The sequence below is a fragment of the Lissotriton helveticus genome, chromosome 3_1 (genome assembly GCF_964261635.1).
Source record: "Lissotriton helveticus chromosome 3_1, aLisHel1.1, whole genome shotgun sequence".
Lineage (NCBI taxonomy): Eukaryota > Metazoa > Chordata > Amphibia > Caudata > Salamandridae > Lissotriton > Lissotriton helveticus.
Window position 1 is genome coordinate 955,168,779 of NC_136061.1, and position 25,125 is coordinate 955,193,903.

General features: G+C 46.4%; 1 protein-coding gene across 2 annotated transcripts in view; it reads right to left on the bottom strand.

The window, feature by feature from the left end:
• The window catches only part of LRRFIP1 (LRR binding FLII interacting protein 1), a 542,422-nt gene that overhangs the window by 25,344 nt on the left and 491,953 nt on the right, over positions 1–25,125 (bottom strand). For both annotated transcript variants that reach the window (XM_078681355.1, XM_078681354.1), the window contains one exon: positions 23,107–23,186. In XM_078681355.1, the coding sequence (XP_078537481.1) occupies positions 23,107–23,186 (80 nt within the window). The remainder of the gene's footprint in view (positions 1–23,106; positions 23,187–25,125) is intronic.

Consider the following 25,125-nt stretch of genomic DNA (forward strand, 5'->3'; position numbering starts at 1 on the left):
GCCAACACTTGGTGGCATATTACAGGCAATAACTGCTACACAAGAGGCTCCTACGTCTAAAATAGACAGGGACTGAGCTCAATTTACTGAAAGACGACCACCAGAGGTTGGCCGAGAGAGTCACCACTACCAAACAAACCTTAACAGACATACCACCCTCATTGAGAACTAAGTTAAGGTGTTGGATTTTGGGCACAAGACAGCGAAAATAGATCCCACAGAAATAATATAAGAATTCTAGGGGTTCCTGAATGGGTAGAAGGAACGGACATGCTGACCTACATGGATGAGTGGTTCCGCAAAGATGTAGCACCAGAGGGCCTCTCCCAATTCTATGCCCTGCAGAGGGCACATAGGGTTCCTACCCAAAATCCCAAACCGGGGGCTCTCCTACACCCTATACTAGCCAAACTCCTGCACTATAGGGACCAGGACAATATTCTAGCTCAAGAGAGAACATGAAGAGACCTACAAATAAATGATAGTAAAGTGATGATCCTTACGGATTTCACCGTCAAGGGGTAGAAGCAATGTGCAACCTTTCTAGGGGTGAAGAGCCGTTTCCGGAAAATGAATGTCCCCTACGCAATGTTATTCCTGGCATGCCCAAGGGTGGTCCCTCCCACCGGTACACAATTTTTCATGACCCTACAAGATGCCTGGAGCTGGATTGAAGGAGAATCGAATACCAGACCAGAAGGTAGCACCAGACATCCTGATTCGCGTCGCAGGAGGCTGAAGTACACTAAGAAAAATGTTCCCACATTTGCAGAAACCCAACGTGAGAGTGGTAAGGTGATCTGGGCGCTCACTGAACTCAGCAACATGGACAGGAACCCTTGTTCTTCGCTTAGTGAGCAGGAGGATCATAATTTGGAGGTAACCAGAGACATAAGCCCTGCGTAAGACACTGACATGGAATTGCCGAAGGTTACACCAAGAACGGCAGACAAGATAATTTAATGGCGATTGCGACAGACTGTGAAATGCACACCCGCCGGCAAAAGAGCCTGTTGCCATTGAAAGGTCGTAGCCTCTATGTACTTAATGGAGACTGTACCCGTGGTTTGTACTCATTGCGATGGGGGGAACCCGGGTCTGGGGGATCTGCTCCGAGACTGTGATACCAGCCCACCCTACTTAGTGTTATGCGGGTGCACCAGACTTCGGACACCCTTTGGTTCTGGGGTACAGGGTGTGTATTTGTTGGGGGATGGGGTTCTCGAAAAGGGGAGGGTGTGTATGGTAGATGGAGTTAGGCATGTCAATATCCAAGAGGAAAAGAATAGATAGAATAATAGCAACCCCTGGTGGGAAGCGGGGACTCGTTTGAAGCAACATGGAATGTGAGAGGGATGCACTCCATGGTCAAACGACAAAAGGTATATGCCTTCTTGGCCAGAAGGGGAGTGCAGATTGCCCTATAACATACAGGAAGCACATCTTAGAGCTAAGGAGGGGGCAGCTCTTCAGCGTAGATGGAGGGAACAGGCCTATTACACAGAAACTCTGCATTCGCCAGAGGGGTGTTGGTGTGGATTAAACCAGGTCTCCCATTTAAGTGTAGGAGACTAATATTAGACCCAGAGGGTAGGTATGTGGTGGTACCTGGGACATTAGACGGCAGCGATGTCACTATAGTGAGCATATATGAACCCAATACCGACCATGTTTCATTCTTGTCTGCCCTCTGCAGACCACTGGCTCCACACCTGATAGGCCTAGTAATAATGGGATGAGATTATAATTGTATAGCAAACTTTATATTGACGGGTCCCATCCACCACTACGGGCACCCCAATAGTCAGGGTTGGCAAAGGCCCTGAAGGAATGGCAAACCCAGTGGGGAATGAAACTCTTGGAGAGCACACCACCCAGAGTAGAAGGACTATTCCTTCTTTTCCCACTTGCATGACTTACTTGTACGACTGGATACGATACTCTGAACACCAGACATTCATGATCTAGTAGAGACCAGTAAGTAACGGGCCAGGATAATCTCCGATCATAACCCTTTGCTGCTGGGAATAAAATGGGGTACGCCGTGGGCAAGTATGCCTACATGGCCGTTAAAACCGGAAGCCCTTGAGGACCCGGTCTTTCAGGCAAGGATTAAAAATGCCATTACCCAATATTTGGAGGAGAACGATGAAGAGGTACGGACCCCCTAATAGTGTGGGACGCCATTAAGGCAGTTATCAGGGGTAGATGTATATCTGAGATGGCGAGAATGAGGAACCCTCTTACTGGAGACCCTGGCTGTGGAGCAACGATTGAGGCCTATTAAACAACTTAGGCTTGAACGCAGAGAGATACAAGACCAGCTGATTGAAGCGAAAGAGGGTAGCCGAACATGTGGAAAGGTTGAGGTCTTTCGATTATAGAAACTATATAAGTGCACACAAAGAGAGGAGATCACACTAGGACACTCCTAGCATGGGTAGCAAACCCAGCAAAACGAGGCTCAAATAATTCTTGAATTTAGGGAAGGAAAGACACCCACTATTTGCACCCACTGGGCATAAATAGCGTGTTTAAGGGTTATTATGGAGATTTATACCAGAGTAAGACAACCTGCACAACCAATAATACTTCCAACAGCAACGTAGACACGGGAGGGGATTTGAGCTCAAAGAGATTATGGCAGCAGTTAAAGCAATGGCCAGAAACAAGACCCCCAGCACAGACAGCTTGGCGGTAGACTGTTATTCGACATACATTGAGGAACTAGGCCCCAAATTAGTGAGTGTCTACAAAGGGGCCAGGGACGCGGGTAGTCTCCCCGCAATGTCACGAGAGGCTCTAGTGGTGCCACTCTTAAAACCAGGTAAATCCCCTGAAGATAAAACTGCATGTAGACTGCTGTCTATGCTTAACCTGGACTGCACGGTTCTAAGCAAGATACTAGCCATGCGCCTCCCTCTACATATGAGTAAACTTATACATAGAGGCCGGGTTTATCCCAGGGCGTAATACCGCTACAATGTCCAGAGATTTTTCAGAGAACTTGAAGCACACTCATACGATAAAGAGGAAGCAGCTGTCTTTGCGGTAAGCTATTTAAAAGACTTTTGACAGCCTAGAATGGCATAATCTTTACTGAATAATGGAAAAGTTTGGTCTAGGTCAAGGTTTCGTAGAATGGACAAAATTACTATATGCGGGATCACTGGCTAGAGTGAAAACCGGGAGAATGATCTCAGACCGCTATCAAGTGACCAGGGGCACCAAAGAGGGTTGCCCCTTGTCGCCACTCCTGTTTGCCTTGGCCATGGAGCCATTAGCCTACCACGCCAGATGATCTGGGAAGCCTTACAAGGGGCGTGAGATATTTGGCCAACAACATTATAAAGCACTATATGCCGATGATCTCCTAGTTTTCCTCCAGAATTTGAGGGAGGACCTATGGGGGGAGGGGGGGGGGGGGGTCAAAGGAGCTGGTGGAAGTCATGCCTGTTTCTGACCACTATGGGTAGAGACAGACCAGATATAGAGCAGGATGTAGAGCAGGATTTATCACAATACCTTGGATACTCTGGAGGGCAATGTAGGGAAGGCCATTAGGAGTCTGCACAGTAGGGGCCTAATGTGAGGACGGGGCATGGATGCCAATTGAAGATTTTCTGGAAAGATATGAACTCTGAGGGGTCATTTCCTCTTGCATACAGCGCTAACAGTGGTAATCCAGAAGCACTGGAAGTTGGGGATGGAGGAACTTCCGCTGTCAACTGGGTGCCAGTACATAGTGTTATCCTCCGGGACATACAAAGCAATCACATGCTTGTACTGCCGTCTTCGAGACGAGGGTGTGACTCCCTTAGACAAATTAAGAGCACTGTGGGTGGAGTATTTGGGGATTCCCATAGAGGAGCAAGTGGGAAGGTCTAGTGAATCGCTTCCCCAAGGTTTCCAGGAACCCGCAGTTTAAGCTTATTTACTTCTATGTGCTACATAGAGCATATCTCACCCCGGATAGGATAAACCGATACTTTGCAACGACAGATGCTGCATGCCCACGCTGTGCGGAGATAGGAGCAGAGTTCCTCTACATGTTTTGGAGTTACCCACACCTGGGGAGGTTTTGGAAAACTATCACTGACACGTTGTCCAAGGTGTTAGACAGGAAAGTCGACTACACACCACAACACTGCCGCCTCCTTTAGTTCCCACATACCTCCAAGAATAAAGTCACTAGTGGGTTTCAGGACCTGGCACTTCTCCTGGCTAAAAGAGAAATAGCCCGAAACTGGAAGGGACACAAAGGGGACCTAGTCCGCAAAGCTGGAAAAGGTAGCTACTACACTGGTTGGACTAGGAAGGGGCAGTCAGAACTAGGAATGCTACGAGAGGGAAGGGCTCACTGGAGTCGGCCAGAGCCTTAACGGCACTAGTCAAGGTACTGAAAAATGGAACGGACCGCCTGACAGAAACCCCTGGGGCCAATAGTTGATTATGCGCACCACCAGGGAGGATCTAGGGGAGGCTTACGATAATGTGACGAGAAGAAATGAGTCTCCCTATAGCCGAGGGCGAGATGATTAGCAAATCTGGTTTAATTTAATAGTTTGAATGGATAAAATGATCTGTTGAGATGAAATGATGAGAATTAGGGAACTAGACCTCCTTCTGTTATGTTAAGACTGGTCCACCATGACACGCCTGGGGGTGGGGGGTTGAAGGGGGGATGGGGGAGAGGATGATGTTGTTCATAGTAATTAAAAAGATACCTGGTGACTGGAATTTATCATCCAAGCTTAAGCGAATGGATTGTTAAGGAATATTCTTAGTCCTTTTGCTTTCCATATTTGGGGAAGGCCCACCTAACAGATATCGCAGCAATAAGGGAATCTAATTAGGAATAACAGGCTGAGCACTGTAAACTCTGTGGCTGCAGACATATTAATTGAAACTGCTGGTTGTATGTATAAACCAATAAAAGTCTGTTGGGGGAAAATATGCAGTGTATTATACGCACAGTTACCCAAACCTAGCCCTGCACAGGCCTTCACAAGTATCATTAACCATACTGTGTAGTGGAGCAATGTCATGTCTTAACATGCAGAGATGGAAAAGGGAAAATTTGAAAGGGGCACTGAAAGTTAAAGCCTTGTATTTACTTAATTCCTGTTATTCTTACTTAATTCCCGTTATTCAGAATAAATGATCCCTTTTGTATGTTTCACAGCTTACCACCCTGAAGCAATCATCGATAGGAGCTAGACACTACCTAGTTCCAGTGCTTCAATGTCTCTTAAACTCTGCAAAAATGTACCATCTTATAATGAGGCGAGAGAAACTGCTTGACAGCCATTGCTTGACAGTCTGAGAAAACATTAACTGTGTGTAAAAACACCAAGACAAATAATCGCGGTAACTGCTTGACAGGAGGTGACCAGAAGCAAACTCTCCAATAGAAATAACCAGTAAACATTTGATTTTTGGGCTGTATGACGGATACATTGTCATGGATGTATTGCCAGTAGATGCCCAAGTGTTGACAAGTGCTAATAAATGTGCGTTATGACCACTGGCAAATTAATAACAGTTGAAACATATAGTGAAAGTTATCAATCCAGCCTAATGCCAGAGAAGGTTTACAGACTTAAGGGGTCAACCAAGTGTAGAGAAAAAAAAATAACTGTTCTCTTTTCCCAGGCCCGCATCTCTAATAATCACCAACAGGTATTCTAAAATGCAGCTGTGTTTGAGGATGTAAGGAGTTGTGTGACATCACTCACCGGGTGGTCCTTTAAGATTTATAGGCCGAACTTGGCCAATATACATGTGCTACAGTAACAGCTACTACTGTGGAGTAGTGTGGCTCACTGGTTAGAGGCGGCAGGCCTGAGAGCAGAAGTCAGTCTGGGACCAGGGTTCAATTCCCGACACGGCAGGGTCGTGGACCTTGGTCAGCGGACTCAATAATTCTCGTTTCGGTGCTTACTCTAATCAGGGGTTCCACTCGGCAACTCTGGGCATTAGTTTGCCTAATCTCCACAATGGCCCCACCAATTCCGGGGATGCCTGGCTCCACCTTGGGGACTCCCAGCAAGGGACCATCCCACAGGGAAAGCCAGGACGGGTTCCCCAGAGTTATACAGCGCCGGGACGCCCCGTTGGTGGGGCAGCTGTGCGCTTTACAAGTATACTACATTTACATTTATTTACATTAAAGAAGAACAATAGTTACTTACCTGTAATCTGTGGTTCTCCAGTATTGGTGTCTTTCATAGATTCACATGCCTGAATCATTCCCGTCGTCGGAGTGGGAGTCCCACGGTACATAAAAAAGCAATAATATGCTATAAATACATAGTAAATACCAATAGAAACAAACCAGGAAGTAAAGTAACCAAAGCTACAGTAGAAAAAACGTCCACACCTATGACTATCCTAGTCATTTTGTATAGTCCAAAATACAGCCAATCAGGCGCCAGCACCCACCAGAAGGTTCTCCCCAGAGGCTCAGGCTCTCAGATTTTCTCGCAAGGAGTGAAGGTAAACCAATATAGCCTAAAAGCCTCTGAGGGGAGGTGGGCGGGTTGCATGTGAATCTATGAAAGACACCAATACTGGAGAACCACAGATTACAGGTAAGTAACTATTGTTCTTCTCCAGTATTAGGGGTGTCTTTCATAGATTCACATGCCTGAATCAGAGTAGCTAGCAGTACATCCGTGCTAGGCAGCCGCCAATTGTAGTCAAGCTTGTCAGCATATAAGGCATATAACAGTGCAAACTGAAAAAACATATAATTTTAAGCATAGCAGAGTGCAATCATGCAAGCATGTGTAACAAATAGAACATAGGAAGCGTCTGACAGCAGTAAAAGGAGGTGGGAAACAGAGGCTCACCTTAGCTGAAAAGATTCCGTAGAACTGCTCGACCCACAGAAGTATCAGCTTCGCTGGTTGCCTCCAGACAATGTCTCGTAAATGTACGGCGACTGGCCCAAGTAGCCGCCCTGCAGATCTGCTGAAGGGGAACTCCAGCAAATGAAGCCGTAGATGACGACATTGCTCTTGTAGAGTGGGCTCTAGGAGCTGCTTGCAATGGTCGTCCTGTTTGTGCATGGCAAAAGGCAATGGCAGAAGATATCCATCTTGCAATAGTCTGTTTAGAAACTGCCTGCCCCCTACGAATTGAACCGTAGGTGATAAATAGTTGGTCAGAACTGTGCAAAGCGGATGTTCTCTGCAGATAAAATTTAAGACACCGTTTGACGTCCAGCGTATGCAACGCTCTTTCCGCCGGTGTTTGCGGGTTAGGAAAGAATGACTTTAGAATTATCGGTTCGTTGAGGTGAAAATCCGAAGGTACTTTGGGGATATACTTCGGATTAGTGCGGAGCATTACAGAGTCACTTGTGAACTGCAGGAAAGGATGGTGAACAGTGAAAGCCTGGATATCACTGACTCTCCTGGAGCACGTTAAAGCCAGCAGCAATGATACCTTCCACAAGAGATATTTCAGGTCTGCCTTGTGGATGGGTTCGAATGGGTGACGCATGAGTTGCGCCAGGACCACATTTAGATGCCACGCCGGAGGTGGACGGCGTACTGGAGGGAACATTCTAAAGAGGCCCTTAAAGAATTGTTGTATAATCCTCGCAGAATAAAGGGAATTGGTCCCATCCTGTCGATACCTTGAGATCGCAGCCAGAAAGACCTTCAAGGTTGCATGAGACAGGCCTGATCTTGCTAATTGCAGGAAGAAAGGCAGAATCTCCTCCAGCTTTGCTGAAAAAGGGTGAACCCTGGTTGAGCGACACCAGATGCAAAAACGCTTCCATTTAAGACTGTATGTCTTTATGGTAGCGGGCGCCCTTGCCTTGGCCAGAACCTCTTTGCAGTCTTCCGGGATGTTTAGGTGGGCGAACTCACGGTACTCAGGCGCCAGGCCGCTAATCTCAATGATGTTGGATCCGGATGGTAAACCTGTCCGTTCTGAATGCGCAGTCAGTTCGGGATTGGATTCAGCTAAATCGGTTCGCACTCCGACAGAAGAAGGAGCTCTGTAAACCAATACTGGCGTGGCCATCTGGGAGCAATTAGAATCAGTCGGCATGGTTCCCTCTTCATTTTCCGCAGGACCTTGGGGACTAGTGGAATTGGTGGAAAAGCGTACGCATATGTCAGAGACCAATCTATCGAAAACGCATTCCCCTAAGAGTTCCTTTTGGGGATGCCAGCTTGCGAAGAATTGGCATTTGCTGTTGGTCTTTGTCGCAAATAGGTCTAGGTTTGGTCGACCCCACAGGTGAAAGATGCGCTCCACTGTCTGCTGATGCAGTTCCCACTCGTTAGTGGAGACCGTCGTCCTGCTGAGTGCGTCTGCCAGGACGTTCTCTGTTCCCGGAACATGCACTGCTTAAAGATTTATGTTGTGCCTTAAAGCCCATGCCCATAGGTCTTGTGCTTCTTGGGACAGGAGAAGTGATCGTGTTCCTCCCTGCTTGTTGACGTAGTGCATGCTTGTTGTGTTGTCTGTTCTCACCAATATATTGGCATCCTGAAAACGCCTTGAGTGCAAGAAAAATGGCTCTCAGTTCCAGACGGTTGATGTGCCACCGCCTTTGTTGTGCAGTCCACTTGCCGCTGATTGTGAGGCCTTGAAGATGCGCTCCCCATCCCTCGAGAGATGCATCTGTAGTGATGGTAAGGCTTGGTGCCTCTTGAAGGAAAAGGAGTACCACCATAAGAGGCTCAAAGAGCGATCTTGGTGGGATGGTTTTCTAGTGGAAAAAGAAGAAAGTCCTTCTTTGGTTTAATAAACCCCTCACTCACCGACCTGGTCGGTGACATGCTTCATCATCGGGGTCCACCTTGACAGCCGAGCGCCATCAAGGTGTGCTGCGACACCTGAAATACAGTGGGGCTGGTATGTGAATGATGAGTGCAAGAAAAAGTAAGTGTGTTAAAAATTGTCCTGGTATGACTTGTGGGAAAAAAAATGTATTCTTAAGACTACTGGACAATATTAAAAACGTGTGTGTAGATACAATAATAGGCTAATTATGACCGTGTGTATCTGTAGATAAGTGAAAGGTCTACATGTTTCAACCCGTATTGGAACATACCGGGTTTTCGTAGGGACCAAAAAGACAAAAAAAGGGAAAGTGGGTGGTCAGGGCACACTAACGTCCTGCCATACCTACAATCCTTTGTTGACCTGTTAACCAAAATCTGTTACAGGGTGAAGAATGCTGTACCCCAGGGGGGGTTACGCACAAAGTAAAAAAAGACCTGTAGGGGGGAGAAAGAGAATTTGTCACAAGAAAACTCGTTACGTGCCTGCAACGTAGTGAAGTGACGAAATCTGCTGTCTCTGTGAACATCCCACACAGAATTAATGCGGGCTATTTTTAGTGCAGTGTGCTGCTCAATTACATAGGAATAACGTATTGGCGCAATACAGCCATTATGGCTACCTGGTACACCTATCAATAGTTGTGTGCTTTGTGAAAAAGGTTCAGAATTTTGTCACTCGCATCCGATAATTATAGGTGTGTGGCTAGGCAACAATCATATCCTTAGAAGTGAGAAAAGGAACAACGTTCTATTGATTCTTCTTTATCCAACAGAGACAATACAAAACTAACACAACATATAACACACAGTATACCGGGAAGGTGCTTACTCCTAAATCAGGGTCTTTAGGCTGCACGGGATTAGAGGGAAGGGTGGCCACTGTTGGTAGACATATTCTGCAATCAAATGGAGGGGTTGCTATGTTCAGGGTTGACTTACGGAAGGTGCTGGAAAAACTCAGACGAAGAAACGGAAACAATCGCGTTTCATCCAGGGAATTCAATGTTCTACTTACAGTTTTCAAGTGGTACGGTCAAACGGTATACCTAGTTTGCCCCTCCATGCGCCCGTGGTGAGATCGCATAGTGAAGCATGTTAAGACTACCGCCATCGGAGTCGGGGTAGGCGTGGTCTCCTGAACGTGATGACGTCAGGCGCTCCCGGAAGGAGCGGTATGGTAGCCTGTAGCGTTCACAAAGGGGCGTTGCTATAGTAACGGAAACGCTACCGCGTTCAAAAAACAAATGGATGTTTAGAAGGTGCCAGGATTAGCTCTACAATTACGTTGACGCTCCATAAGGTGAAGCGATCGTATTGATATTGTATACTTAGAAAAAACTGCTTATTAGCAGGATAAAAAGAATAACGCTCCCTGGAAAAAAATATATAATAATCACCCTTGCTGAATCAATAGGGAAGTATTAATAAGGGCTCTATGAATTGCAAAGGCAGTAAGTATGGAAGCTCAAGGGGAATAGGAACCCTCTTAGTCAATAGGCATAGAGGAATCTTCTTGGGCAGCCTCAAATAAGACTGTACTGTACTAGGGCAATGAGAATAGAGGATAGAAGAGTATTTGACAGTAATGTGAATGGGCAAACTAGGTTGCACTGATGTCAGATGATCAATAAACCGAGGGGGCGGTTTATTCTGTGTTATATTGACCAGACAGATGCGGGAGGGACAACAACAATGTTTCAGAGATGGAAGTTATAGGACATTAGCCCATGGGATATTGTCATTCAATCCAATGATGTGTTGATAGTCTGTAGACCCATCTCTGTTCTTTTTCATACAAACGTTTCTGTAGGTTGGGTCCAGGTGTTATCTGTTCGATAATAGTCCATATCATGTCATTTGGTGTATGACTGTTCTCTAGAAAATGGTCTGTTAGCCTGGTCGCACTTTTTCTGCAGCGGATCGTGCTGCGGTGTTCACATATCCGTTGCTTCACCTTACGGGTAGTCATTCCTACGTGCTGCTTCCTGCATGTACACTCAATCAAATAGATCACGTTACTGCTATTGCAGTTTGTATGGGCAAGTTGTCTCCATACTTTTCCGGCTTCAAGGTCCAGTGTTTTTGTATTTCTCGTCAGATGGCATACACTGCAGTTTCCGCAGCGGTAAGGTCCAGTGACATCAGGGAGGCCCCAAGTTCTGGTAATAGAAGGATTAATAGGGGCAGTCCTTGTTTTGGGCCAAAGAAAGGATTGTATGCAGAAAAAGTGCGACCAGGCTAACAGACCATTTTCTAGAGAACAGTCATACACCAAATGACATGATATGGACTATTATCGAACAGATAACACCCGGACCCAACCTACAGAAACGTCTGTATTAAAAAAAACAGAGATGGGTCTACAGACTATCAACACATATCATTGGATTGAATGACAATATCCCATGGGCTAGTGTCCTATAACTTCCATCTCTGAAACATTGTTGTTGTCCCTCCCGCATCTGTCTGGTCAATATAACACAGAATAAACCGCCCCCTCGGTTTATTGATCATCTGACATCAGTGCAACCTAGTTTGCCCCTTCACTTTACTGTCAAATACTCTTCTATCCTCTATTCTCATTGCCCTAGTACAGTACAGTCTTATTTGAGGCTGCCCAGGAAGATTCCTCTATGCCTATTGACTAAGAGGGTTCCTATTCCCCTTGAGCTTCCATACTTACTGCCTTAGCAATTCATAGAGCCCTTATTAATACCTCCGTATTGATTCAGCAAGGGTGATTATTATATATTTTTTTCCAGGGAGCGTTATTCTTTTTATCCTGCTAATAAGCAGTTTTTTCTAAGTATACAATATCAATACGATCGCTTCACCTTATGGAGCGTTAACGTAATTGTAGAGCTAATCCTGGCACCTTCTAAACATCCATTTGTTTTTCCATTACTATAGCAACGCCCCTTTGTGAACGCTACAGGCTACCGTACCGCTCCTTCCGGGAGCGCCTGACGTCATCACGTTCAGGAGACCACGCCTACCTCGACTCCAATGGCGGTAGTCTTAACTCGTTTCACTATGCGATCTCACTACGGGCGCATGGAGGGGCAATCTAGGTATACCGTTTGACCGTACGACTTGAAAACTGTAAGTAGAACATTGAATTCCCTGGATGAAACGCGATTGTTTCCGTTTCTTCGTCTGAGTTTTTCCAGCACCTTCCGTAAGTCAACCCTGAACATAGCAACCCCTCCATTTGATTGCAGAATATGTCTTCCAACAGTGGCCACCCTTCCCTCTAATCCCGTGCAGCCTAAAGACCCTTATTTAGGAGTAAGCACCTTCCCGGCATACTGTGTGTTATATGTTGTGTTAGTTTTGTATTGTCTCTGTTGGATAAAGAAGAATCAATAGCACGTCGTTCCTTTTCTCACTTCTAAGGATATGATTGTTGCCTAGCCACGCACCTATAATTATCGGATGCGAGTGACAAAATTCTGAACCTTTTTCACAAAGCACACAACTATTGATAGGTGTGCCAGGTAGCCATAATGGCTGTATTGCGCCAATACGTTATTCCTATGTAATTGAGCAGCACATTATAAAATAGTCCGCATTAATTCTGTGTGGGATGTTCACAGAGACAGCAGATTTCGTCACTTCACTACGTTGCAGGCACGTAACGAGTTTTCTTGTGACAAATTCTCTTTCTCCCCCCTACAGGTCTTTTTTACTTTGTGCGTAACCCCCCTGGGGTACAGCATTCTTCACCCTGTAACAGATTTTGGTTAACAGGTCAACAAAGGATTGTAGGTATGGCATGACGTTAGTGTGCCCTGACCACCCACTTTCCCTTTTTTTGTCTTTTTGGTCCTGACGAAAACCCGGTATGTTCCAATACGGGTTGAAACATGTAGACCTTTCACTTATCTACAGATACACACGGTCATAATTAGCCTATTATTGTATCTACACACACGTTTTTAATATTGTCCAGTAGTCTTAAGAATAAAAAAAAATTCCCACAAGTCATACCAGGACAATTTTTAACACACTTACTTTTTCTTGCACTCATCATTCACAAACCAGCTCCACTGTATTTCAGGTGTCGCAGCACACCTTGATGGCACTCGGCTGTCAAGGTGGACCCCGATGATGAAGCATGTCACCGACCAGGTCGGTGAGTGAGGGGTTTATTAAACCAAAGAAGGACTTTCTTCTTTTTCCACTAGAAAACCATCCCACCAAGATCGCTCTTTGAGCCTCTTATGGTGGTACTCCTTTTTTTGTTATTTAGATACCTAGCCAAGGGGACCAGGAGTACTTTCCGTCCACTCACGTGGATTAATTCCCTTTACTCTCTCCATTTGTTTATTGTGTGCCTCTTGAATGAATGCACACCCCTGCTGGAGATGTCGCTTTTGTGTCCACCAGAGGAGAGAATTCCGCATGAGCGGTGTGATCCTGATGAGATCTTTGAAGGTGCCGGAGACCTGTAGCCACTGTAGGCTCAGTTCTTCCTGAAGCGGTCTCATCCTGAGGCGGCAGTTTGGTATTAATGGGATGCAAGAAGATATGATCCCCAGAAAAGACTTGTACAGTCGAACTGAAACTAATATTCTTGATAGCAGATTCTGCGCCATGTGCTTGATCTTAATTTGCCTTTCCTCCAAGACAAAGGCTTGGAGCTTTTGGATGTCCAGTATTGCTCCTAAGAAAGCTCGTCTTTGAGAAGGTTTCATTTGGGATTTGTCGAGGTTGACGGACAGACCCAGAGACTGAAACAAGTGTAGACACTGTTGTAGATGATAATGTGCAACCTCGCGAGAACTGGCCTTTAAAAGGCAGTCGTCTAAATATGGGAAAATTTGAATTCCCTCCAGCCGGAGGTGCGCCGCCACCGGGGCCAAAACTTTCGTAAATACTCTTGGCGCTGACCGTAGTCCGAAAGGTAGGACTTTGAATTGGTAATCCCTGCCAGCCACCCTGAAGCACAGGAATTTCCTGTGGCGAGGTAGAATGGGGATATGGAAATATGCATCTTGGAGATCTAAGGTGACCATGAAATCTCCCGCTGCCAAAAGATGTAATATTTCCTGAAGCGATAACATCCTGTATGTTAACTTCTTTAAATACTTGTTTAGAGCGCGAAGATCTAGGATCGGGCGCCACTCTCCGTTTTTCTTCTTTATTAGGAAAAATCTGGAGTAAAACCCCCATGCCCCTCATCTTCTGAGGTACGCTCTCGATCGCTCCTTTTTGAATCATCAATTTGATTTGGGCAAACAGCTCCTTCAGGTGAGCTGGAGGTGGTCCTTTCGGTGGGACATTTGGAGGAAATTTCTCGAATTCTAGGGCATGGCCCCTGGCCACGATCTCCAGGACCCATTTGTCTGACGTTATCGACAGCCAATTTGAGTAAAATTTTGATATTCGTCCTCCAATTTTTTCTCGAGAGTGGGGCTGTGGTGGTGGCAGGTGAAATGTCTCATTGGCGCTTATCCTTTCCACGGTAATTTGTCTTTTCCCTGTTTTGGGTATAAGTAGACTTTCTCTGGCCATAAGATTGGTAGCGCTGAGTGTGAAAGCGCTGATTGCCCTGTCTGTAGGAGGATTGCTGGTTATATCCACCTCTGTTGGAGGACGATCCCCGTCCTCTCGCTCCTCGAAAGGGCGGCTTGCGGAATTGAAGGCTGCCCAAGGATTTAGCTGTTTCCGTATCCTTTTTAATCATCTGCTAGGCTTCCTCCACTTGGGGGCAAACAGATATTCACCATCATATGGCATGTCCAATACCTTATTCGGGACCACAAGTCTGAAGGAAGTGGAACGTAGCCACCCCTGCCTACGGAGGACCGCAGCACCCGCTAGTTGTCGAAAGCCAATTGAGGCTACATCAACTGCTGAATCAATAATCTCTTCTGAGATTCTTTGGCCTTCTTGTAGGATCTTCAGCGCCTCAGCCTTGGAAGGCTCAGGAAGGAGGTCAATGAACGGTGCGATGTCCGACCACATCTGTCGGTAATATCTTCCCAAGATGGCCAATGAAATAGCCGCTCGAACAGTCGTAGCCGCCATGGTGGAGACGCGCTTCCCAATAGAATCTAGGCGTTTGCCATCTCTGTCCGGTGGAGCTGTAACAGGAAAGGAAGGGTTTCTAGCCCTCTTTTGTGCTGCTTGGACAATTACAGAGTCAAGCTTAGACTGTCCAATAAGGCACGCAGGTGATTTGTCCGGTGCCCTGTACTTTTTCTCCATCCGTGGCAGGACTGGAGGAATGGACGCGGGGGTTGCCATGACCTTAATCCCCTCCTGCCAAATAAAGTCAATGATGGGTATAGACTTGATTTGTTTTCTGGGCTGGTCTTTAAAATCATATAGAAAACAGTCTTGTTCCATGTGTTCCATATTAATATGAACGATTCAGAAAAGGGGGTGGTGGTGAACAGAGTGTCTGAATTAAGCAGACCACTCTTACCCAGTCCAAAGATAAGGTCTTGATCCATCACCGTTATTTAGCTCACTGCCCCATCCCAGCTCAGAACCTGGCTATATGCAAATTAGTCTGTCCCTGGCCCAGTGCATCATGGGAACAGGGCAGACCAAACTACCAAGCCAATTCTTCACCAGAAAGGAGACAAGCTACCGGGGACCGGTTTCTGGCATTTCAGCCTCGTCGGCCCGGCTTGCTTGAATCCTGATGGAGCAGTGAGCAAGGGACTCATGTCTGAGTATGCCCTGCCACACCTATAGTGGCCAAAAACGATTCAGAAAAGGGGGTGGTGATGAACAGAGTGTCTGAATTAAGCAGACCACTCTTACCCAGTCCAAAGATCAGGGCTTGATCCATCACCGTTATTTAGCTCACTGCCCCATCCCAGCTCAGAACCTGGCTATATGCAAATTAGTCTGTCCCTGGCCCAGTGCATCATGGGAACAGGGCAGACCAAACTACCAAGCCAATTCTTCACCAGAAAGGAGACAAGCTACCGGGGACCGGTTTCTGGCATTTCAGCCTCGTCGGCCCGGCTTGCTTGAATCCTGATGGAGCAGTGAGCAAGGGACTCATGTCTGAGTATACCCTGCCACACCTATAGTGGCCAAAAACGATTCAGAAAAGGGGGTGGTGATGAACAGAGTGTCTGAATTAAGCAGACCACTCTTACCCAGTCCAAAGATCAGGGCTTGATCCATCACCGTTATTTAGCTCACTGCCCCATCCCAGCTCAGAACCTGGCTATATGCAAATTAGTCTGTCCCTGGCCCAGTGCATCATGGGAACAGGGCAGACCAAACTATCAAGCCAATTCTTCACCAGAAAGGAGACAAGCTACCGGGGACCGGTTTCTGGCATTTCAGCCTCGTCGGCCCGGCTTGCTTGAATCCTGATGGAGCAGTGAGCAAGGGACTCATGTCTGAGTATGCCCTGCCACACCTATAGTGGCCAAAAACGATTCAGAAAAGGGGGTGGTGATGAACAGAGTGTCTGAATTAAGCAGACCACTCTTACCCAGTCCAAAGATCAGGGCTTGATCCATCACTGTTATTTAGCTCACTGCCCCATCCCAGCTCAGAACCTGGCTATATGCAAATTAGTCTGTCCCTGGCCCAGTGCATCATGGGAACAGGGCAGACCAAACTACCAAGCCAATTCTTCACCAGAAAGGAGACAAGCTACCGGGGACCGGTTTCTGGCATTTCAGCCTCGTCGGCCCGGCTTGCTTGAATCCTGATGGAGCAGTGAGCAAGGGACTCATGTCTGAGTATACCCTGCCACACCTATAGTGGCCAAAAACGATTCAGAAAAGGGGGTGGTGATGAACAGAGTGTCTGAATTAAGCAGACCACTCTTACCCAGTCCAAAGATCAGGGCTTGATCTATCACCGTTATTTAGCTCACTGCCCCATCCCAGCTCAGAACCTGGCTATATGCAAATAAGTCTGTCCCTGGCCCAGTGCATCATGGGAACAGGGCAGACCAAACTACCAAGCCAATTCTTCACCAGAAAGGAGACAAGCTACCGGGGACCGGTTTCTGGCATTTCTGCCTCGTCGGCCCGGCTTGCTTGAATCCTGATGGAGCAGTGAGCAAGGGACTCATGTCTGAGTATACCCTGCCACACCTATAGTGGCCAAAAACGATTCAGAAAAGGGGGTGGTGATGAACAGAGTGTCTGAATTAAGCAGACCACTCTTACCCAGTCCAAAGATCAGGGCTTGACCCATCACCGTTATTTAGCTCACTGCCCCATCCCAGCTCAGAACCTGGCTATATGCAAATTAGTCTGTCCCTGGCCCAGTGCATCATGGGAACAGGGCAGACCAAACTACCAAGCCAATTCCTTACCAGAAAGGAGACAAGCTACCGGGGACCGGTTTCTGGCATTTCAGCCTCGTCGGCCCGGCTTGCTTGAATCCTGATGGAGCAGTGAGCAAGGGACTCATGTCTGAGTATACCCTGCCACACCTATAGTGGCCAAAAACGATTCAGAAAAGGGGGTGGTGATGAACAGAGTGTCTGAATTAAGCAGAGCACTCTTACTCAGTCCAAAGATCAGGGCTTGATCCATCACCGTTATTTAGCTCACTGCCCCATCCCAGCTCAGAACCTGGCTATATGCAAATTAGTCTGTCCCTGGCCCAGTGCATCATAGGAACAGGGCAGACCAAACTACCAAGCCAATTCTTCACCAGAAAGGAGACAAGCTACCGGGGACCGGTTTCTGGCATTTCAGCCTCGTCGGCCCGGCTTGCTTTAATCCTGATGGAGCAGTGAGCAAGGGACTCATGTCTGAGTATACCCTGCCACACCTATAGTGGCCAAAAACGATTCAGAAAAGGGGATGGTGATGAACAGAGTGTCTGAATTAAGCAGACCACTCTTACCCAGTCCAAAGATCAGGGCTTGATCCATCACCGTTATTTAGCTCACTGCCCCATCCCAGCTCAGAACCTGGCTATATGCAAATTAGTCTGTCCCTGGCCCAGTGCATCATGGGAACAGGGCAGACCAAACTACCAAGCCAATTCTTCACCAGAAAGGAGACAAGCTACCGGGGACCGGTTTCTGGCATTTCAGCCTCGTCGGCCCGGCTTGCTTGAATCCTGATGGAGCAGTGAGCAAGGGACTCATGTCTGAGTATACCCTGCCACACCTATAGTGGCCAAAAACGATTCAGAAAAGGGGGTGGTGATGAACAGATTGTCTGAATTAAGCAGACCACTCTTACCCAGTCCAAAGATCAGGGCTTGATCCATCACCGTTATTTAGCTCACTGCCCCATCCCAGCTCAGAACCTAGCTATATGCAAATTAGTCTGTCCCTGGCCCAGTGCATCATGGGAACAGGGCAGACCAAACTACCAAGCCAATTCTTCACCAGAAAGGAGACAAGCTACCGGGGACCGGTTTCTGGCATTTCAGCCTCGTCGGCCCGGCTTGCTTGAATCCTGATGGAGCAGTGAGCAAGGGACTCATGTCTGAGTATACCCTGCCACACCTATAGTGGCCAAAAACGATTCAGAAAAGGGGGTGGTGATGAACAGAGTGTCTGAATTAAGCAGAGCACTCTTACTCAGTCCAAAGATCAGGGCTTGATCCATCACCGTTATTTAGCTCACTGCCCCATCCCAGCTCAGAACCTGGCTATATGCAAATTAGTCTGTCCCTGGCCCAGTGCATCATGGGAACAGGGCAGACCAAACTACCAAGCCAATTCTTCACCAGAAAGGAGACAAGCTACCGGGGACCGGTTTCTGGCATTTCAGCCTCGTCGGCCCGGCTTGCTTGAATCCTGATGGAGCAGTGAGCAAGGGACTCATGTCTGAGTATACCCTGCCACACCTATAGTGGCCAAAAACGATTCAGAAAAGGGGGTGGTGATGAACAGAGTGTCTGAATTAAGCAGACCACTCTTACCCAGTCCAAAGATCAGGGCTTGATCCATCACCGTTATTTAGCTCACTGCCCCATCCCAGCTCAGAACCTGGCTATATGCAAATTAGTCTGTCCCTGGCCCAGTGCATCATGGGAACAGGGCAGACCAAACTACCAAGCCAATTCTTCACCAGAAAGGAGACAAGCTACCGGGGACCGGTTTCTGGCATTTCAGCCTCGTCGGCCCGGCTTGCTTGAATCCTGATGGAGCAGTGAGCAAGGGACTCATGTCTGAGTATACCCTGCCACACCTATAGTGGCCAAAAACGATTCAGAAAAGGGGGTGGTGATGAACAGAGTGTCTGAATTAAGCAGACCACTCTTACCCAGTCCAAAGATCAGGGCTTGATCCATCACCGTTATTTAGCTCACTGCCCCATCCCAGCTCAGAACCTGGCTATATGCAAATTAGTCTGTCCCTGGCCCAGTGCATCATGGGAACAGGGCAGTCCAAACTACCAAGCCAATTCTTCACCAGAAAGGAGACAAGCTACCGGGGACAATATGAAAGCGTTTAGTAGCACGCTCCATCAAAAGGTGGACACTGCCCACGTCCACCGGCGGTGAAATTGAGACAGTCTGAGGTGAAGGAGAAGGAGTTTGCACCTGGTATTCATCCCACTCCGACTCATCCTGTACCTCTCCTTCTTCTCTGATCATCTTCATCCGAAGACTGAACATCCACAGGCTGATTGTGTGGTGGAGGTGAAGAAGGATTTGCTGGTTGAGAAACTGGCAAAAGTGCTTCAGCAGCCGGACTAACAGGCACCGAGCCTGTAGATTCAGATGGTGGAAACCTTCTATAATAATCATCCAACATATATTGTAAGTTGGTAAGTAAAGCAACTGGCAATTGCGAGACAGGGACTCTGTCTACAGGAGACGCCATACGTACAGGTGATTGTATATACTCCTGTTCTTCTTCTTGATATTTTATATTTAACTCAGAAGGACTAGTGGCTGCTCCGAATGTCCTTTGAACCACTTCATCCTCACTGTCAGAGTCTAAAAGCTGGTCCGGAACCTGCGACGGCAACTTCTGAGGTGAAATATGTAGGGGTGAGAGCTGGAAAGCTGGTTCACGCCTTTGAACTAAAGACTGTTTTGGTGTCAAGAACACCGTAGACGGTGACCAGACTTGCAACGCAGTGCAAGATGACAATTGCGTCGTCGACGGTGCGTCCACCGTTGCGGCAGACGTCAATGGTTCCGTCGTCGACGGCATAGGCTTTGTCGACGAAACAGGCTTCGTCGACGGCACAGGTTTCGTCGACGGTATGGACTTCGTCGGCGAAAAGGACTTCGTCGACGGTATGGCAGTCGTCAGCGGATTGGGCTTCGTCGACGGTAGGATCGTCGTAGACGGTATCGGCTTCGTCGATGCCTTCGTCGACGGTGGCAACTTCGTCGACGGTGTGGAGCACGCCGACGAGCCCGTCGACGGTATCTTCTTCGTCGACGGTAGAGCTTGACGAAGCGTCCACGATAGAGGTCTAACGGATACATAGACCATAGTTGGTGAAGAAGCTGCCGTCGACATGATCATCTGGGGCTTGGGAGATGAGAATGTCACAGTCGACGTAGATGTAGAGTCGACGGAGGTCTTCGTCGACGATGAGACAGAAGATGGCGTCGTCGACGATAAAGAAACAGTCTGAGGTGAAATTTTTTCAACTGCCTGAGGCAATCTTTTGGTGGACCGTTTTTGAGGTGCAGAAGAACCCTCCATATCCTTGCCTGTGGGATTAGCCTTAGAAGTGGAAGGCTTGTCAGATCCCTTAGAAGGTTGATGTTTTTTAGCAACCTTAGCCCCAGGAGATGGCAATACCTCAGACGCAGGCCTCTTTCTAGACGCTGAAGTGAAACCGGAGGCTATACCGCCAACCTCAAACACAGGATTATCAGAATCCTTAAGCTTTTGTAGTCACAAAAGCAACCGTCCCTCTCTGTTTCTGAGAGTTTTCTGAGGAAAAGTCCTGCAGATCTTACAGTCCTTGACTTGGTGATCTGGGTACAGGCAATAAATAAATTTCTTGTGGGGGTCCTCTTTAAAAAGCCGAAGCTTACCACAAGAATCACAGGCTCTAAACAGAGATTTCTTTGAAGACATCCTCGAAGAAAAGATCCAAAAGGAAGAAAGAGAAGAAAACTTAGAAGAGCTCAGGGAGACTCCCTTCACACGACGTGCGGTAGAAAATCTGAGAGCCTGAGCCTCTGGGGAGAACCTTCTGGTGGGTGCTGGCGCCTGATTGGCTGTATTTTGGACTATACAAAATGACTAGGATAATCATAGGTGTGGAAGTTTTTTCTACTGTAGCTTTGGCTACTTTACTTCCTGGTTTGTTTCTATTGGTATTTACTATGTATTTATAGCATATTATTGCTTTTTTATGTACCGTGGGACTCCCACTCCGACGACGGGGAATGATTCAGGCATGTGAATCTATGAAAGACACCCCTAATAATGGAGAATTTATAGTTATGGTTTCTCACTTTAAATTTCTCACATTTCATTTAAGCAACTGAGTCTTATTAGACAAGAACACACAGGGATCTAGGTGATGAGGAGTGGCTCACTGGTTAGAGGCGGCAGACCCGTAAGCAGAGAACGGCCCGGGGCCAGGGTTCAATTCCAGACGCGGCAGGGTCGTGGACCAGGGTCAAAAAGGACTCGATAAATCTCGCCTCGGTGCCTACTCTAACCAGGGAACACACTCGGCAACTCTGGGCATTAAGCTTGCCTCATCTCTATAACGGCCCCCCACAGACGCCGGGGATGCCTGGTTTCACCTTGGAGATACCCAGAAAGGGACCATCTCACAGGGAAAACCAGGACGGGTTCTCCAGCGGTCTTCAGCGCCAGGATACTCCATGGAGTCGCAGTGCGCTTTACAAGTACACCCACATTTATATTTACATGTGATGGTTACGGTTTGAAATACTGTGCCAGGTTGCAGAGCAGGCATTGGCGCAAGTCCCCTATAGTGCCCACTGTAGTTTTCCCCAATGTTAACCGCTTTTGCTTTGCGCACATTACTGAGTAACATGCTTGTTTTTGTGTCACACTGATTTTCGAAATCAGTTGCACATATTTTGTTTTTGTGTTTTTTGCTGATATTTAATCTTCGCAATTCGTGCAAAGCCAAAAACAACATTGTGCCCTGTTTTTCTCTGTGGTCGGACACTAACACCTAGACATAATAGAGAGAGACAGCTGCTGTTTTTCAAATAGGACAAATCTTATTATATAAGCGAAGACTTGCCGTTCTAAAAACAGAGAGGAACAAGGCTTGCAGAAAAAAGGTTCAGAGACAAAAGAGCTGTGCGCCTGAGATGTAGACTAACTGATTTTGGTTGTCAGGTACTTATCCCAGACATCTTTAGTAGATAACTGTGCTTTCATAGTAATGGTAGGCTTGAGGCTGATTTGTCATTTGCTATGACCAGGCTGTCATTCTCTACAGTTTATTTATTGTGCTCATTACATAATTGACTTGCATGTCTCCTAATTGCAGCACAGTTACTCTTGGATACAGCACTCTAGTTTCAATACATTTTGTAAACTTTCTTCATGTCGCTCTCCTATTATTGTGGACACCGGCCAGTGACAGAACGAAAGGTGATGACCTGTTACCGCGACTCCTGAGAGAGTTCAAATTGTTGTGTTCTAGGGTAATAATTTATCTGTCCCTCTGGAAAGTTAGGAGGGCAGGTAAAGCGGTATGATTTAGTCTAGATTTAGGCCCATAGGTACTGATGTGGTATTGTGACTAAGGACTTGATTTAGATCTTGGTGGACGGGTTAATCCCTGACAACGGTGACGGATATCCTATCCGCTGAAATATAAATCCCATTATATCCAATGGGATATATACTTCAGCAGATGGGATATCTGTCAACGTTGTGAGGGAGTAACCAGTCTGCCAAGATCTAAAACAGGCCCTAAGTCTCTACATGCTGACATCCCGTGATCTCAGGCATAGTTCTGTTTCTAAACAGAATCCCTGCAACAGCATGAATTTCATAGCGGATGTAACTAGATAATAAGCTGGCATGGGGACACAGTAATACACTAATATGACCGGAAACAAAATCATCATAGTCATTGAGTAATGTGCAAAACATAAATATCGTTATTAAGATTAATAATTAGGCATTTCAAATATTGTTGATCCAACACAAATAAACATGGTACAGAAAAGGCGTTTGGATTAGCTACAGTATCCTGAATTAGTCAGGCAGAAATCTTATATATATTTGAAAATAACCACAGGTTAAATATATTCGGTACTGGGTGCATCCTACAAAAGAAAATGTAAATGTCACTGAAGGAGCACGTAAATATGTTCCAGATAAAGCATTTATCTTTGGGTTACCTGGCCATTGACACCATGCCACACTTACATTCTGCTCTAGTGCTGTTATTTCTTGCTCGGATTTTGCAAGTTTGAATTTGAGGTCACTGATTTGTCTGTTGGCGTCTCCTGTAAAATAAGTAGCCTGTTAAAAAGGAGTTTCCTCAGACCACCAGCCCTCCCAACGCCATGAGACTGCAAGGCAAACATCCAGTTAGAATTTAAAATCTTAAATCACACTCCTCTGTGCTGGTTAGTATCCCTCTGAAACAATGCTCCATCGTCAAATTATCTTCAGGAGGAATGGCCTAGAGATCAACAGAGATATTCCTAATAAAGAACACTAGTTTTGCACCTTGGAATTTTTTTCTACAGGTTTGCATACTGTTACTGCCTGCTGATTTATCCAAAGTAGTATTACATGTTTGAAGCACAGCATGTAATGTCTGCGACCATACCTTGGTGATACAAACAAGATCCTTAGCTTCATCATCAGCTTTTTGGCAAGCTGTTGGACTGAGAGCACTCAATTTTTTCAACACAGTTTGCGTCATTGGGTGGACGAATGCCAAGCTGATAAGATTGTTACAGGCAGTGACCTTTTCTTTTGCTAAATGGAGCGGTTAAAGGCAACCTTGCCTTGCACTGATTAGTTGAGGCACATTCAGAGAAGGAGTGAAAGAGGCAAAGACTCCGCATGAGTACGTTTCTAAATGCTACTTTCGCTACCTCAATATCTTGTTGAGCATTATAATCTAAGTAGTGGTGCTTTCATTCAGCATATAGATGGTGCCAGGCAGATGCCTTGCAGATAGCACCTAAACAGATTTCCGAAAGTGCAACCGAATCAGGATTTGCAGGCAAATTTTTTTGTCTAAGTGGTAGCAGATGTGAGACATTGATATTCTCCAGTATGATAAATGAGTCAATAAAATAGCCTTACAACCACCCTGCTGGCCTAACTTTTATGAACCTTTGTGAGTAACAGATTTTTACATGTGGACGTTGTAGTTCTTCAGTGCAACTAGCCAGAAGGAAAATACTACTTACCCAGTATGCATCTGTTCTTAGCATGTAGAGCTGTAGATCGCCATCTGGTGTTGGGCTCGGATGTTTGCACTGTGTTTTTCTTCGAGGAAGTGTTTGTAGTCACGAGGTAGGTGATTCCTCCTTACGATGGTAGTGCGCATGGGCATCAACTCCATCCCCAGTTTGTTTTCGTAATAAAGGGTGATGGTGAATTTAGTAAGAATAGAAAGAGATATCCATGTGTGTTGTAGCTAAGTAAGATAATACTGCAGCAGATAAAGGTACCAGGGTGGGCGCATATGAATCTACAGCTCTACATGCCAAGAACAGATGCATACTGGGTAAGAAGCATTTTCCGTTCGAGACATATGAGCTGTAGAAGATATGCTTTAGCATAGACTATACAGCAGTTACCTTTGTAGCAGTGGCTAACCTGTATCTGTTGCAGTAGTTTGAAAAAGTGTTCTTAAGACAGCCTGGCCCACACTAGCTTGTTGTTTTGCATGCACATCTACACAGTAGTGTTTTTTGAACTTGTGAAGTGTAGACCAAGTAGCAGCCTTGCAGGTGTCATCTAAGGGTATATTCCCTAAGACTGACATAGAAGCCCCTAGTTTGCGTGCAAAATGCACTCTAGGGGGAATCATTAATGTACGTTTAGCTTTAATGTAGCATATTTGGATGCATTTAACTATCCATTGTGCACTATCAGTTTTTGAAATGGGATTGCCTTTATGTGGTGGTGAAAAAGCAACAAAGTTATTTGGTTTTCCTAAAAGATTTAGTTCTTTCAATGTAATAAAGCATTGCTCTTTTGACATGTGAAGAGCACGCTCTGCCACTGAGTCTGGTTGAGGTAAAAACACTGGTAGTTCAACAGACTAATTGAAGGGGAAGGCAGAAACAACTTTAGGTAAAAAGTTTGGATCAGTCCTAAGAACCACTTTGTTGTGATGAATTTGTAAAAATGGTTCTTGTATGGTTAGCGTATGGAGCTCACCAACTCTTCTAAGAGATGTGGCTATAAGGAAGGCTACCT